This window comes from Pseudopipra pipra, chromosome 1, assembly GCF_036250125.1.
Source record: "Pseudopipra pipra isolate bDixPip1 chromosome 1, bDixPip1.hap1, whole genome shotgun sequence".
Classification (NCBI taxonomy): domain Eukaryota; kingdom Metazoa; phylum Chordata; class Aves; order Passeriformes; family Pipridae; genus Pseudopipra; species Pseudopipra pipra.
Genome location: NC_087549.1, coordinates 144906 through 159738, shown reverse-complemented (window position 1 = coordinate 159738; position 14833 = coordinate 144906). Strand labels below are relative to the sequence as shown.

Below are 14833 nucleotides of genomic sequence, written 5' to 3'. Positions count from 1 at the left end.
AGCTGCAGCCCAGGGTCCGGCCGCCAGGACAAGGTGCAGGGGCACTGCTGGTGGAGGGGAGGGTTTGGGGTGTGGTGGGGAGAAGGATGAGGGGCTGCTGGGGACGAGGGCAGCGCTGGCCCCGGGGAGGGGGGTCTCTGTCCCTTGCTCTCAACTCCTCTGCAGAGGGCACAGCCCACAGGACAGGGCCACCTCCCACCCCGCAGCCGTTTTGGGATGGGTGAACCCCCGCGAGGGGGGACTCCAGCACCCCGAGGGAGCCGTGGGGAGGGCTGGCCCGCGAGTTTCTGGCAGGGCTGGGCCGGTGTGTCATCCCCAGGGGCGGGGAAGGGCAAGGTTTTAAGCGTGCTCCGGTCCCGGGCAGGAAGCAGCGGCGAAGCAGCGGGGACCGCGGGCACCTGCCAGGTGAGCCCGTTCTGCCATCGCCGCGCTCAGGTGGGAGCGGTCGGGTGGAGAGGGGCCTGGCTGGGCGCTGCGGGCCGTGCCGGGGGGCAGCAGGGGGACGGGGGCCCTCGCCCGGTCCCCGGTATGTGCGGAATGCGGCACCGCTCCCGCCCGCCGGTCTGGCGGGGCTGAGCCGGGAGCCGGGGCGGGACCGTGGGCGTGGGGGCAGCGGCCGCTCGGTGCTGTGGCACCCTGGGCACTGCCTCCCCTCCTGGGGCACGGCCGGAGGGTGGTGGTTCCTGACCCCGGCACTTCCCAGGAGCGGGGCAGGAGGTGTTGGCTGCCCGGACAGGACGGCTCCCGGGAAAAGCCCGGGATGCCTCGGGGTTCCCATGGCACAGAGGGGCTCGGCGGGTGCCGAGGAAGGGGCAGGGGGGTGGGTCGGGGCAGGCGGGGACTGGCAGCACCGTTCCACAGTCCCCGGTGAGGTGGGTGCACGGAGTTGTCCCTGGGGGCAGGATGTGACCCCATCCCACTGCAGCCCCCCCCGGCACCGGGCAGGAGCCTGTCTGTCCCTGGCCATTGGGGGACCCCAAAACTGTGGCCCCTGAGCCGGGGCAGCCGGGCAGGCAGCGCTGCCCGGGAAGGGGTGCTGGGCTACCCCCAGCCCGCTCAGAGCAGGGCCCCCAGAGTGCCCCGGTTACACTCCCTGTCTCCATCACCCTTTGTCACTGCCCCAGAAAACTTCTCTGCCGCTCTCCCTGCCCTGAAACACCCCCGGCCTCCGCCTGTCCCCCCGGAGACCACCCCACAGGCTCCCCCGGCCCCGCCAGCTCCCACCCCCAGTCCCAGCCCCTCCCAGCGCTCTGCTGTCCCTGCCCCTCAGACACCTCCTCCGCCACCCTCTCCCCGACACCGAGTCCCCTCTGCCAGTAAAACCCGTCCCTTTTCCCGGTCCCTGCCCAGGGCCCCCGGCAGCCTCTCCCTGCCCAGCCGGGTGCGGGGGTGCGGGTGGGGACGCGGGACGCGGGGCCCTGGGGAGGGACGCGGGTGGCGGTGGGTGCACAGGGCCGGGGAGGGGACGCGGGTGGCGGTGGGTGCACAGGGACAGGGAGGGACGCGGGTGGCGGTGGGTGCACAGGGCCGGGGAGGGACGCGGGTGGCGGTGGGTGCACAGGGCCGGCGGGGGCCGGCGGTGGGTGCGCGGGGGCCGCGGCTCACGCCGGTGCCAGCGCGTTCCCCGGCGCTGCCGGGAGCGAAAGCCGCGGAGCAGCGGTTGCGGGTGCCGGGGAGAGGTGCCCGCGTCGGGGAGAGACCGTGGCCCCGGGGAGGGCGGCAGGTGCCAACACCTCTGCCAGGAATCTCCGTGCCGTCGCAGGCAGAGTCGGTTACTCAAAGTTTCCGTGGGGCTGACGCCTTCTGACGAAAGGGAGCAGAGTCCTTCCCCCGCCGCGCACCCACCGCCTCTCCCTGCCCGGGCAGGGGGGGGCAACACCTCGATCCTCGGGCCCCCAATCCCAATTGGGTTCTCAAGCTGCCACAGTTATGGGCGGCAGTGCCCAAATTCCGTCTGCACTGCAGTGCCCAAATTCCGTCTGCACTGCAGTGCCAGTCGCCAGCTTGGCTCTGGGACATGTGGGGACCCGCCTGGGGCTCTCAATACTGGAACCACAGCAGTGCTGGTGCCGATGTGACTTGGCTCTGGGACATGTGGGGACCCGCCTGGGGCTCTCAATACTGGAACCACAGCAGTGCTGGTGTCCGTGGCCGTCTCAGCTCTGGGACATGTGGGGACCTGCCTGGGGCTCTCCAGACACCGGAGCCACACCAGTGCTGGTGTCGATGTCACTTGGCTTTGGGACATGTGGGGACCCGCCTGGGGCTCTCCAGACACCGGAGCCCCTCCACTGCTGCCCACCGCTGTGCCCACGGCACGGCGGGGCTGAGCTCAGCTCCTCCCAGGCGCAGCACAGCCTGTGCCATCCAACCCGGCATCTCTCTGTCCGGAAAGGGTTGTGGGGACCAGGAAGAGCGTTCCGGCCCCAGGACCAGGGCGGGCAGAGCCGGTGCCGAGGTGCTGCCAGCCCGACGTGTGTTTTGGGGGTGTGTGGCACGGGGCTGGCCGTCACTGGCGCGTGTGGGTGTGTGCAGACAGAGGAGGGACAGAGGGGGCGGCCCTGCGGGGTGGGGGAACTCCCTCGCTCCCACCCCAGAGCGCAGGACAGAGCGGCTCCTCCGGCTCTCGGCCAGCAGCTGGGCCCCTCGCCCGCCCCACGGGATCCTCCCCTTCCCCACCAGGGAGAGACCCCCGAGTCCTCCCCCCCTCTCCCCGTCCTTCCCGGAGGCGGGCGCAGCCCCGGGGCCTCCCGTCCCCACCTCCTGGCGCCGGAGCCGGGCGCGATCCTGATCCTGCAAACACAGACGGCATTGCCCGGGCAGATCCGAGCCGCGCTGACATCACCGGGCGGAGGGAGCCGGCTCCTGCCGGGACCTTTCCCCGAGCCGGGCAGCGAGCCCAGAGCGCGGCTGGGACGGAGGAAAAGGTGCTGGCGTGGCCGGAGGGCATGGGATGAGCTGGAGAGACACGCGGGGAGGGAGCCGGGCACACCGAGCCCCGTTGGAGAGGCTGGTCCTGGGGTGAGCAGGGACCCGGGCACAGCACCCGCCGGCGCCGTCATCGCTCTTCGCTCCCTGGTGTTTGCAGTGGTGGAGCCGGGGAGGACGTGGGTCTGTGAGCTCCGGACAGTGAGATACAGCTAGTCCGCACCGTCCCCACTCAGTGTGACCTCTGCGGGAGGGTCCGTGTGACACCGGCCCCCCCTGGGGCTCTGTGCAGCGAATGCCCCGGGACAGCCCTGCCCTGGTCGTGTCCTCGCAGCCGGGCCCACAAGTGGACTCGGCTGCAGGAGCTCGGGCAGGTGGGTCTCCTCCATCTCCCGCAGCTCTCTGTGCTCGGCCCGTGGCCTCTCCTGCCCCTGTAGGGCCGCTCCAGCCCGGCACTGGTGCTGCGGTTCTGCCCTAGGGGACAGCACTCAGGAGGGAACGAACCATCAGGAGGGATTGAACCATCAGGAGGGAATGAACCATCAGGAGGGAATGAACCATCAGGAGGGAACGAACCATCAGGAGGGAATGAACCATCAGGAGGGAATGAACCATCAGGAGGGAACGAACCATCAGGAGGGAATGAACCATCAGGAGGGAATGAACCATCAGGAGGGAACGAACCATGGGTGCTGCCCCAGCACAGCGGGACCTTTCCCCTCGCTCCTCCAAACACGCCCCGACCCCGCAGCCTCCCGCCCGGGCCCGATGGGTGCTGGCACAGGCGCCGTTCGTGGGAGGCTGCGGGCACGGAGGCTCCTCCCGCACCGGGTGCCGCAGCCACAGCCTGAGGCTGAGGGTGACCACAGACCCCAGGGCTCGGCTCGCCCGGGCTGGGCCACGAGTGCCCTCAGACCTGCCGGTGTGCACGGCTCAGCACCACAGCCCAGGACAAAGCTCAGCACCACAGCCCAGCACCACAGTCCAGCACCACAGTCCAGCACCACAGCCCAGCACCACAGCCCAGGAACACAGCCCAGCACCATGACCCAGCACCACAGTCCAGCACCACGGCCCAGCACCATGACCCAGCACCATGACCCAGCACCACAGCCCAGCACCACGGACCAGGAACACAGCTCAGCACCACAGCCCAGCACCACCACAGCTCAGCACCATGACCCAGCACCACGGCCCAGCACCACAGCCCAGCCCCACAGCTCAGCACCACAGCCCAGCCCCACAGCTCAGCACCACGGCCCAGCACCACGGCCCAGCACCATGACCCAGCACCACAGCTCAGCACCACAGCCCCAGTACCACAGCCCAGGAACACAGCCCAGCACCACAGCTCAGCACCACAGCCCAGCCCCACAGCCCAGCCCCACGGCCTCTGCTCCCTGCAGCACCCCCCTCACTGCACCGGGGCAGATCCCAGCGTGTCCCGGGGCTTTGCAAATGGGGGGGCAGGTTTGGATTAGATGTTGCCTCACCCTGAGGCAGCCCCGGAGACTCTTTGCCCGGTGTCTGCTGCTCACTGAGGTGGAGCCTCTGCCCTCCTTGCATGGCCTGGGGAGTGTGGGAAGGAGGGACAGCAGGAGGAGAGGGGGGTTCGTGGGGCAGCCACGGTGGGAGCACGTGGACCTGCACGTGGGGACTCCTGGAATCACAGTCATGGAATGGTTTGGGTGGGAAGGGACCTGAAAGCCCATCCAGTCCCATCCTGCCATGGGCAGGGACACCTTCCACTGGACCAGGTTGCTCCAAGCCCCGTCCAACCTGGCCTTGGACACTTCCAGGGATGGGGCAGCCACAGCTTCTCCTGTGCCAGGGCCTCCCCACCCTCCCAGGGAAGAATTCCTTCCCAGTATCCATCTATCCCTGCCCTCGGGCAGGGGGAAGCCATTCCCTGTGTCCTGTCCCTCCATCCCTTGTCCCCAGTCCCTCTCCAGCTCTCCTGGAGCCCCTTCAGGCTCTGGAAGGGGCTCCAAGGTCTCCCTGGGTCCTTCTCTTCTCCAGGTGAACCCCCCCAGCTCTCCCAGCCTGGCTCCAGAGCAGAGGGGCTCCAGCCCTGGGAGCAGCTCCAGGGCCTCCTCTGGACTCTCTCCAGCAGCTCCACACCCTTCTCCTGTTGGGGCCCCAGGGCTGGAGGCAGCTCTGCAGGTGGGGGCTCATCTCAGGGGGGCAGAGGGGCAGAACCCCCCCCTCCCCTGCAGCCCAGGCTGTGGGATCAGCCCAGGAAAAGGGGGGTTTCTGGTTCCAGTGCACACGGCTGGGGCACGTGGAGCTTCTCCCCCACCAACCCTTCGAGCTTGGCCAGACCCCTGGGGACGGCACATCAGGTTCAGACTGCTCAGCCTTTGGCTGTCGCTTCCTCCTGCCTGGGGGGGGTGTGTTTATCCTTCTGATTTCCCTGCATTTGACATGCAAAGCACAAAGAAAGTCGGTTTCTCACTGACACCTCCCACTCTCCCCCCTCTCTCCAGAGTCCTGTGGAAGGCCTGCAGCGGGAGGATGGAGAGCAAGCCAGCAGTGAACGGCCACGCTGCCCCCAGCTTTCCCGGGGAAGACACTCCAGGGAAAAGCCGCCTGTGTCAGGAGGGGATGCCGCACAAACAGCCGAGAGCAGCCGGCGGGGCCGCGGCGGGGCCGGGTGCTCCCGGGGAGCCCTCGGAGGCAGCTGGCAGCATCGCTGGCGTGTACGTAGAGGCTTCAAAGAGGATCATGAGCTTTTATGAGGCCACCAGAGAGCACCTCCTGGGCCTGGACCCGGCCCTCAGCCTCCTGGAGGCCCAGGCAGCCACGGGTTCCGTGGCCGACCCGGTGATGCGCCGGCGCGTCTCGGTGGCGGACGCCGTGCGCCTGGGGCTGGTGGGGCTGGAGCTGAAGGAGAGGCTGCTGGCAGCAGAGAGAGCAGCCACCGGCTTCCTGGACCCCTACACGGAAGAGAAGATCCCCCTGTACCAGGCGATGCAGAAGGAGCTGGTGGGGAGGGAGCAGGGCACCCGGCTGCTCCAGGCACAGGTGGCAACCGGGGGCGTCATCGACCCGGCCACCGGCGCTCGCCTGCCCGTGGACGTGGCCTGTGAGAGGGGATATCTGGATGAAGAGATGAGCCGGCACCTCTCTGACCCCGGCCACGAGGACAGCAGGGGGTTCCTCGATCCCAGCACTGCAGAGAAGGTCACCTACTCGGAGCTCAGGAAGAGGTGTGTGGTGGATCCGGCCTCGGGCTTCCTCCTCCTGCCCCTGCAAATCACGTTCCCGGGGCTGGGAGGGAGGGTGAGCAGCAGGGACCTGCGGGACTCCGGCATCATCAGCCACGACGTGTTCCGAGGCCTCGAGGAGGGAACGGTCTCTGCTCAGGAGCTGGCGGAGAACGACGTCGTCCAGCAGTTCCTGCGTGGGACGAGGAGCGTGGCCGGGGTTGTCCTCCCTTCTGGGGAGCAGAGGAGCCTTTACCAGGCACTGAGAGAGCATCTCCTCGTGCCCGGTGCTGCCCTGATGCTCCTGCAAGTCCAGGCCTCCACCGGCAGCCTGACAGACCCCCTGAAGAACAAAACCTACTCGGTGGATGAGGCTGTCAGGGTCGGTTTTATCGGCCCAGAGCTTCATGAGAAGCTGTCTTCGGCTGAGAAAACCATCACTGGATACAGAGACCCCTCCACTGGGGAGATGCTCTCCCTGTTCCAAGCCGTCAGGAAGGGGTTTGTCCCCAGGGACCACGGGCTCTGCCTTCTGGAGGCCCAGATGGCCACGGGGGGTGTGATTGCCCCAGGCAGGCACCTCCGTGTCCCCACGGAGACAGCCTGCGAGTGGGGGTACCTGGACGAGCCCACCAGGCAGCTCCTCTCCAGCCCTCCCGACCACATGAAAGGCTTCTTGGACCCCAGCTCCCAGGAAAAGCTGAGCTATTCGGAGCTGCTCCAGCGCTGCGTCACCGACCCCGGCACGGGGCTCCTGCTGCTGCCGCTCGGTGGGGACGGCGGCGAAGGATCCCAGGGAACCCCCCTTTTCTTTGACCACAGGGCCCAAGTGGCTCTGGAAAACACATGGGTGCCCGTTTCCGTAGGGAAGTTCAAGGGCAAGTCGGTGTCCCTCTGGAAACTCCTCTTCTCTGAGCACGTCCCGGGCGAGCGGAGAGCTGCTCTGGCCCAGCAGTTCCTGTCGGGAGCTCTCTCCACGCAAGGGCTGGGTGAGGCCGTCAGAGCCGCCCTCGAGGAAACGGCTGCCAACGTCACCTTCGAGGGCCTGAGGGACCAGGTGACGGCCGACCAGCTCCTGAGCTCGGAAATTATCAACAAAGACCTGTTTAAGAAACTCAAGGAGGGCGAGACGTCGGCCAAAGAAGTCGTGGGCATGGACACGGTCAGGAAGTACCTGCAGGGCACGGGGAGCATCGCGGGGCTGCTGCTCCCCGACTCCCAGGAGAAGATCAGCATCTACCAGGCAAAGAGGAAAGGGCTTCTAAGGCCGGGGACGTCTCTGATCCTCCTGGAGGCACAGGCAGCCACGGGGTTTGTCATCGACCCCACGGCCAACAAAAGGTATTCCGTGGACGAGGCCTTGCGGGCGAACGTCATCGGCCCGGACGTCTACGACAAGCTGCTGGCTGCGGAGAAATCCGTCACCGGCTACAGAGACCCCTACTCGGGGAGCAAGATCTCCCTCTTCCAGGCCATGCAGAAGGAGCTGATCGTCAGGGACCACGGCATCCGCCTGCTCGAGGCCCAGATCGCCACCGGCGGCATCATCGACCCCGTGCACAGCCACCGCATCCCCGTGGAGGTGGCCTACAAACGGGGCTACTTCGACAAGAAGATGAATTTAATCCTCTCCGACCCCAGCGACGACACCAAGGGCTTCTTCGACCCCAACACCCACGAGAACCTGACCTACCTGCAGCTGAAGGAGAAGTGCATCACCGAGCCCTCCACCGGGCTCTGCCTCCTCCCTCTCAACAGCAGGAAGCGCCAGTTCGTCGACGAGGCCACCAGGCAGGTGTTCAGGGGCTCCTGGCTGCCCGTCAGGTTCGGGCGCCTGCGGGGGGAGAGGGTCTCCGTGTGGGACCTGCTGAACTCCGAGTACTTCAGCGAGGGGAGGCGCCGGGAGATTTTCAACCACTTCCAGCTGCGGAAGCTCAGCCTGGAGCAAATCCGGCTCCTGCTGGAGGAGGAGATGAAGAAGTGGGCCCCCATCAAGTTCCCGGCCATGCGGGGCAGCGTCAGCGCCTACCACCTGATGGAAACGGGCGTCATCGACAGGGCCCTGTTCGAGAGGGTGCTGGAGGGATCCGTCACGCCGGAGCAGGTCCTGCACATGGACTCTGTCAGGAGGTACCTCTACGGCTCGGGCAGCATCGGGGGGATCGTGCTCCAGCCGTCGAACCAGAGGATGAGCATTTACGAGGCCATGAAGCAGAACATCGTGGTGCCAGGGGTAGCCCTGCCCCTGCTGGAGGCCCAGGCTGCCACGGGCTTCATCATCGACCCCGTGAACAACCAGAAGCTCCGCGTGGACGAGGCTGTCAGGGAGGGAGTCATCGGCCCGGACGTCCACGAGAAGCTGCAGCACGCGGAGGGGGCCGTGACGGGCTACAAGGACCCTTTCACGGGCAAGAAGATCCCCCTCTTCCAGGCAATGAAGAAGGGCCTGATCACGGACAAACAGGCCATGCAGCTCATGGAGGTGCAGATGGCCACGGGAGGCATCATTGACCCAGCGTGTGGCCACCACATCCCCCTGGAGTCGGCCCAGCGGCGAGGGTGCCTGGATGAGGACACCAGCAAGGCCCTTTCCGAGCCCAGCGACGAGCACAGAGCCTTCTGCCTCCCGGACAGCAAGGAGTCCGTGACCTACGCTGAGCTAATCCAGCACTGCCAGAAGGACGACGTCTCCGGCTTCCACCTGCTGCCTCTGCCCCAGACGGCTGCTCCTGCCTACACCGACGAGCAAATCCAGCGGATTTTCAAGGAAACCGCGGTGAAGGAGAAAGGGGTTTCCCTCTGGGAGCTCATCCACTCGGGGTATTTCACCGAGGAGCAGAGGAGCGACTTCGTGGAGAGGTTCCGCTCCGAGGAGCTGTCGCTGCAGCAGCTGGTGGCTCTCGTGCTCAGGCTCGTGGGGGACATGGAGATGAAGGCCCGGACCCAGATCTCCCTGGAGGGCCTGCGGGGCAGCGTCCCCGTGGTCTGGCTGCTGGACACCGGCATCATTTCTGAGAAGACGTTTGAAGAGCTGGCTCAGGGCATAAGAACCCCCGAGGAAGTGGCTGCGATGGAGAGCGTGAGGAGGTACTTGCAGGGCACGGGCAGCATCGCCGGCGTCTTCGTAGAGGCGTCCAAACAGAAGATGAGCTTCTACGATGCCATGAAAAACAACCTCCTCCTCCCTGGGGCTGCTCTGAGGCTGCTCGAGGCTCAGGCAGCCACGGGATACCTGACTGACCCCGCAACGAGCCGGAGGCTCAGCGTGAGGGACGCCGTGAGAGCGGCTGTGGTGGGCGAGGAGCTCACCGAGAAACTCCTCCTCGCCGAGCGGGCCGTGACGGGGTACACGGACCCCTACACGGGGAGCTCCATCTCCCTGTGCCAAGCGCTCAGGAAGGAGCTGATCCCCCTGGCAGAGGCGGTTCCCTTGCTGGAGGCCCAGCTGGCCACGGGAGGGGTGGTGGATCCCATCCACCACCTCCACCTGCCGCTCCAGGCCGCGTGCAGGCACGGCTTCTACGACGAGGGCCTGAACCAAACCCTGTCTCAGCTCAACGACAGCACCAAGGTCTTCTTTGACCCCAACACCAAGGAGAACGTGACCTACCAGCAGCTGAAGGAGCGGTGCATCCGCGAGCCCGAGTCGGGGCTGTGGCTCCTCCCGCTGTCGGAAAACTCCATGTTCTGCGTGGACGAGCAGACCATGGAAGTGCTGAAATCCGTGACTGTCTGCGTCAACGTGGGGCGGTTCAAGGGACAGACGGTGTCTGTCTGGGACCTCCTCAACTCCGAATACTTCTCAGACAGCAAGAGGAGGGAGCTGGTGCAGAAGTACAAAGATGAGAAGGCCGAAGTGCTGCAGGAGATCACGACGATTGTCACCACGATCGTCCAAGAGACGGAGGCACAAGGCAAGAAGTTCGCGTTCCAGGGCCTGAGGAAAAGAGTATCTGCCAGTGACCTCTTCCAGTCCCAACTCATAGACAAAAAGACCCTCGATGAGCTCAACCAGGGGAAGAAAACAGTCAAAGAAGTCACTGAGATGGAGTCTGTCCGCAGGTACCTGGAGGGCAGCAATTTCATAGCAGGGGTCCTCCTACAGCCAAGCAACGAGAAGATGAGCATCTACCAGGCCATGTGGAAAGGCATCCTGAGGCCAGGGACTGCCCTGGTGCTGCTGGAGGCTCAGGCAGCCACCGGCTACATCATCGACCCCGAGAAAAACCAGAAGTTTTCCGTGGAGGAAGCGTTAAAGGAGGGTCTGATCGGAGGGGAGATCTTCGAAAAGCTGCTCAGCGCAGAGAGAGCCGTGACGGGCTACACCGACCCCTACACCAAAGCCCCCATGTCCCTGTTCGAAGCCATGAACCAGGGGCTGATTGTGAAGAGCCACGGCATCCGCCTGCTCGAGGCCCAGATCGCCACCGGCGGCATCATCGACCCCGTGCACAGCCACCGCCTGCCCGTGGAGGTGGCCTACAAACGGGGCTACTTCAACCAGGAGATGAACCAGGTCCTGTCCGACCCCAGCGACGACACCAAGGGCTTCTTCGACCCCAACACCCACGAGAACCTGACCTACATGCAGCTGCTGGAGAGGTGCGTCCAAGACCCCGAGACCGGGCTGTACATGCTGCAGGTTGTCAAGGAAGGAGGGAGGTACTTCTACATCGACGAGTCCACAAAACAGGCTCTGCGCTCGAAGCCCCTCCAGGTGAAGGTCGGGAAGTTTAAGGGCCAAACGGTTTCCGTCTGGGAAGTGCTCTGCTCTCACTACGTCTCGGAGCAGAAGAGGAAAGAGCTGGTGATGCAGTACAAAAGCAAAACCCTGACGCTGGAAAACCTGATATCCCTCATCTTGAAAATCATCGAGGACACGGAGCAAAGAGCAGAGGCCCTCAAGGTCAAAGGGCTGCGGGGGGAGGTGTCGGTGTCAGAACTGTTCGACTCCGAGATAATCGACAAGAAAACCCTGGACCAGCTGCACGATGGGAGTCTCACACTGGCCGCCCTCACAGAGAGGGACACCATCCAGAGGTACCTGGACGGCACGGGGAGCATCGCCGGGGTCCTTCTCCCAACGAGGAAGGAGAAGATGAGCATCTACCAGGCGCTGAAGAAGGGCCTCCTCACAGAGCAGTGTGCGCTGGGGCTGCTGGAGGCACAGGCAGCCACCGGCTTCCTCATCGACCCCCTGAGCAAGCAGAGGCTCTCGGTGGACGAGGCCGTGTCGGCCGGGCTGGTGGGCAGCGAACTGCGCGAGCCGCTGCTGCTGGCAGAGAAAGCCGTGACGGGATACACGGACCCCCAGACGGGAGACAAAATATCCCTCTTCCAGGCCGTGAGGCAGAAGAGAACGTTCAGGGACCACGGCATCCGCCTGCTCGAGGCCCAGCTGGCCACCGGCGGCATCGTCGACCCCGCGCACGGCCACCGCCTGCCCCTGGACGTGGCCTATCGGCGCGGGCACCTGGACGAGGACACGTTCCTGCTGCTCTCGGACCCGGACCACGGCAGCAAGGGCTTCATAGACCCAAACACTCGCGAGAAGATCAGCTACAGTCAGCTCCTGCAGAGGTGTGCCAGGGACAGGGAGAGCGGCCTGTTCCTGCTGCAGGTCCTGGGAAAGCAGGACGACTATTTCTATGTTGATGAGCAGACGAAGAACACCCTGCTGTGCACGATGGTCCAAGTACCCGTGGGGAAATACAAGGGACAGGTGTTATCTCTGTGGGAACTCCTCTGCTCCGAGTACGTCACGGAGGAGAAAAGGAAAGAGCTGCTGAAAAAGTACAAAGCAGAATCTCAACACATACTGCAGGGAATCATCGAGATAATACTAAAGATCATCAGGGAAAAAGAGGAGGACAGAAGCGATGTCTGGTTCCAGGGAATCCGACAACAAATAACGGCGTCAGAACTGCTCAGTGCACAGATAATCACAGAGGAAACCATAGAAAAACTCCAGGAAGGAAAAGAGACGGCTCAGGACATAGCACAGATGGACAGTGTGAGGAGATACCTCGAGGGAACCGGAAGCATCGCCGGCGTGCTGGTGCCCTCCAAGGCTGATCCCAGCAGGATGGAGAAGATGAGCATCTACCAGGCCATGTGGAAGGGCATCCTGAGGCAGGGCACGGCCCTGGTGCTGCTGGAGGCGCAGGCGGCCACGGGCTTCATGGTGGACCCTGTGAGCAACCAGAAGCTGTCGGTGGACGAGGCCGTGTCGGCCGGGCTGGTGGGCAGCGAACTGCAAAAGAAACTTCTCAGTGCAGAGAGAGCCGTGACAGGATACACCCACCCCTACACAGGGCAAAAGATGTCCCTCTTCCAGGCCATGAAGCAGGATCTCATCGTCAGGGACCACGGCATCCGCCTGCTCGAGGCCCAGGTCGCCACCGGCGGCATCATCGACCCCGTGCACAGCCACCGCCTGCCCGTGGAGGTGGCCTACAAACGGGGCTACTTCGACCAGGAGATGAACCAGGTCCTGTCCGACCCCACCGACGACACCAAGGGCTTCTTCGACCCCAACACCCACGAGAACCTGACCTACGTGCAGCTGCTGCGCCGCTGCGTCCCCGACCCCGACACGGGGCTGCTCCTGCTGCAGCTGATGGACAAGGGCTCCGTGCTCCACCAGCTCCCCGAGGACGCCCGCAGAGCCCTGCAGGCCGCCCGCACCACCCTCGGCCTGGGGCTCTTCCAGGGCCAGAGCGTCACCCTCTGGGAGCTCCTCTTCTCCCGCTACGTCCCCGAGCACCGGCGCCAGGACCTCCTGCGCAGGTACAAGGCGGGGACGGTCACCACAGCGGAGATGATCGACATCCTCACCACCATCGTCACCAGGGCCGAGGCCCAGGGCCTTGGGGCTGACCGGGCCCCTCAGAGCACACAGCAGGATGAACCACCAAAGCCAGGCCAGAACGGTGAGGCCACAGGGTCTGGGAGGGACCTGGAACAGGAGAAGGAGAAGGAGAAGGAGAAGAAGGAGAAGGAGAAGAAGGAGAAGGAGAAGAAGGAGAAGGAGCTGGAGCTGGAGCTGGAGCGGTCCCTCAAGTCCCACACTGTGGAGGTCTCAGCAGGCGACTTCCAGGGCAGGAAGGTGTCCCTGTGGGAGCTCCTCTCCTCCCAGTACGTGTCCCAGGCCAAGCGGCAGGAGCTGCTGGGGCGGGTGCGGGCCGGGAGCCTGGCGCTGGCCGAGCTGGCCACGCTGCTCAGCCGGCTGGTGGAGGAGGCGGCGCAGCGCAGCAGCAGCGTGAAGTTCACGGGCCTGCGCAGGCAGGTGACGGCCTCGGACCTGCTGGACTCGGGCATCATCGACAGGGACACGCTGGCCCAGCTGGTGCAGGGCTCCCGGACGGTGCAGGAGGTGACCCAGATGGCCTCCGTCAAGCGCTACCTGGACGGCACGGGCGTCATCGCCGGCGTGCTGGTGCCCTCCAAGGCCGAGCCGGGCAGGATGGAGAAGATGAGCATCTACCAGGCCATGTGGAAGGGCATCCTGAGGCAGGGCACGGCCCTGGTGCTGCTGGAGGCGCAGGCGGCCACGGGCTTCATGGTGGACCCCGTGAGCAACCAGAGGCTGTCGGTGGACGAGGCCGTGTCGGCCGGGCTGGTGGGCAGCGAACTGCAGGACAAGCTGCTGTCGGCCGAGCGGGCCGTGACGGGCTACTCCGACCCCTACACGGGCGACAAGATCTCCCTCTTCCAGGCCATGCAGAAGGAGCTGATCGTCAGGGACCACGGCATCCGCCTGCTCGAGGCCCAGATCGCCACCGGCGGCATCATCGACCCCGTGCACAGCCACCGCCTGCCCGTGGAGGTGGCCTACAAACGGGGCTACTTCGACCAGGAGATGAACCAGGTCCTGTCCGACCCCAGCGACGACACCAAGGGCTTCTTCGACCCCAACACCCACGAGAACCTGACCTACGTGCAGCTGCTGCGCCGCTGCGTCCCCGACCCCGACACGGGGCTTTATTTCCTTAAAATCCTTAGATAATACGTGCAAAACCTTTTGATATTTTTGTTTGTTACTGCCCAGGGGAAGAATGTTGCTGTTGTGAATAATTCTTTTGCTGCCTGTGTTTGTCTTTCTTTTTTCAAACTTTTTTTTTTTTAAACATTTCTGATCCCACCGAGGGAATTTCCTCCTCTGATCTCTCTGCTCTCCTGCCCCCGCCCAGCTCAGGTGCAGCTTTGAAGTGCCCCCCCTGGGCAGTGCTGGGGCCTTTGACAAAGCTTTGAGCTTTGCCTTGGGTCGTCTTCCAGGAACAGAGGGACCAGCCCGGGTTACCTCAGGTCGCTGTGGTGAAACGTGTCGCCCTCCTTTTCCTCGCCCGGGTTTAAGTGCAGGTCCCTGTTCCGTGGGGGCGTTGCTGTGACAGGTATTTTTATCCACCTTCCCCTCTGTTTTCTTGGTGGATATTTTTTTCCCAGCAGCTTTTCGGGGCGACATTGGGGTTGCAGGTTTTCAGTCCTGAGTGTTGCACGGAGGGCAGATTTCGGTGTGGGCAGGGTTTCAGGCTGGCTCTGGGTGTCCCCTGCGTGGGTCTCCTCCCCTCAGCCTCTCCAGCTTTTCCAGGGGGTGTCTGGAGCACAAACACCCTCAGCCCAGAGGGCTTTGGTCCCTTGCTTTGCTTTCCTTCCCTGCAGGGGGGAGGGATCCCCACGGGAGCTGAGAGCCTGGAATG

At 64.8% G+C, this 14833-nt stretch overlaps 1 protein-coding gene across 1 annotated transcript; it reads left to right on the top strand.

The window, feature by feature from the left end:
* Positions 1 to 258: 258 nt before the first annotated feature.
* On the top strand, positions 259 to 14210 carry EPPK1 (epiplakin 1). Its single transcript, XM_064674681.1, has 2 exons — positions 259 to 405; positions 5415 to 14210. The coding sequence occupies exon 2, from the start codon at positions 5443 to 5445 to the stop codon at positions 14140 to 14142; it is 8700 nt and encodes a 2899-aa protein (XP_064530751.1). The 5' UTR covers positions 259 to 405; positions 5415 to 5442; the 3' UTR covers positions 14143 to 14210.
* Positions 14211 to 14833: the final 623 nt, after the last annotated feature.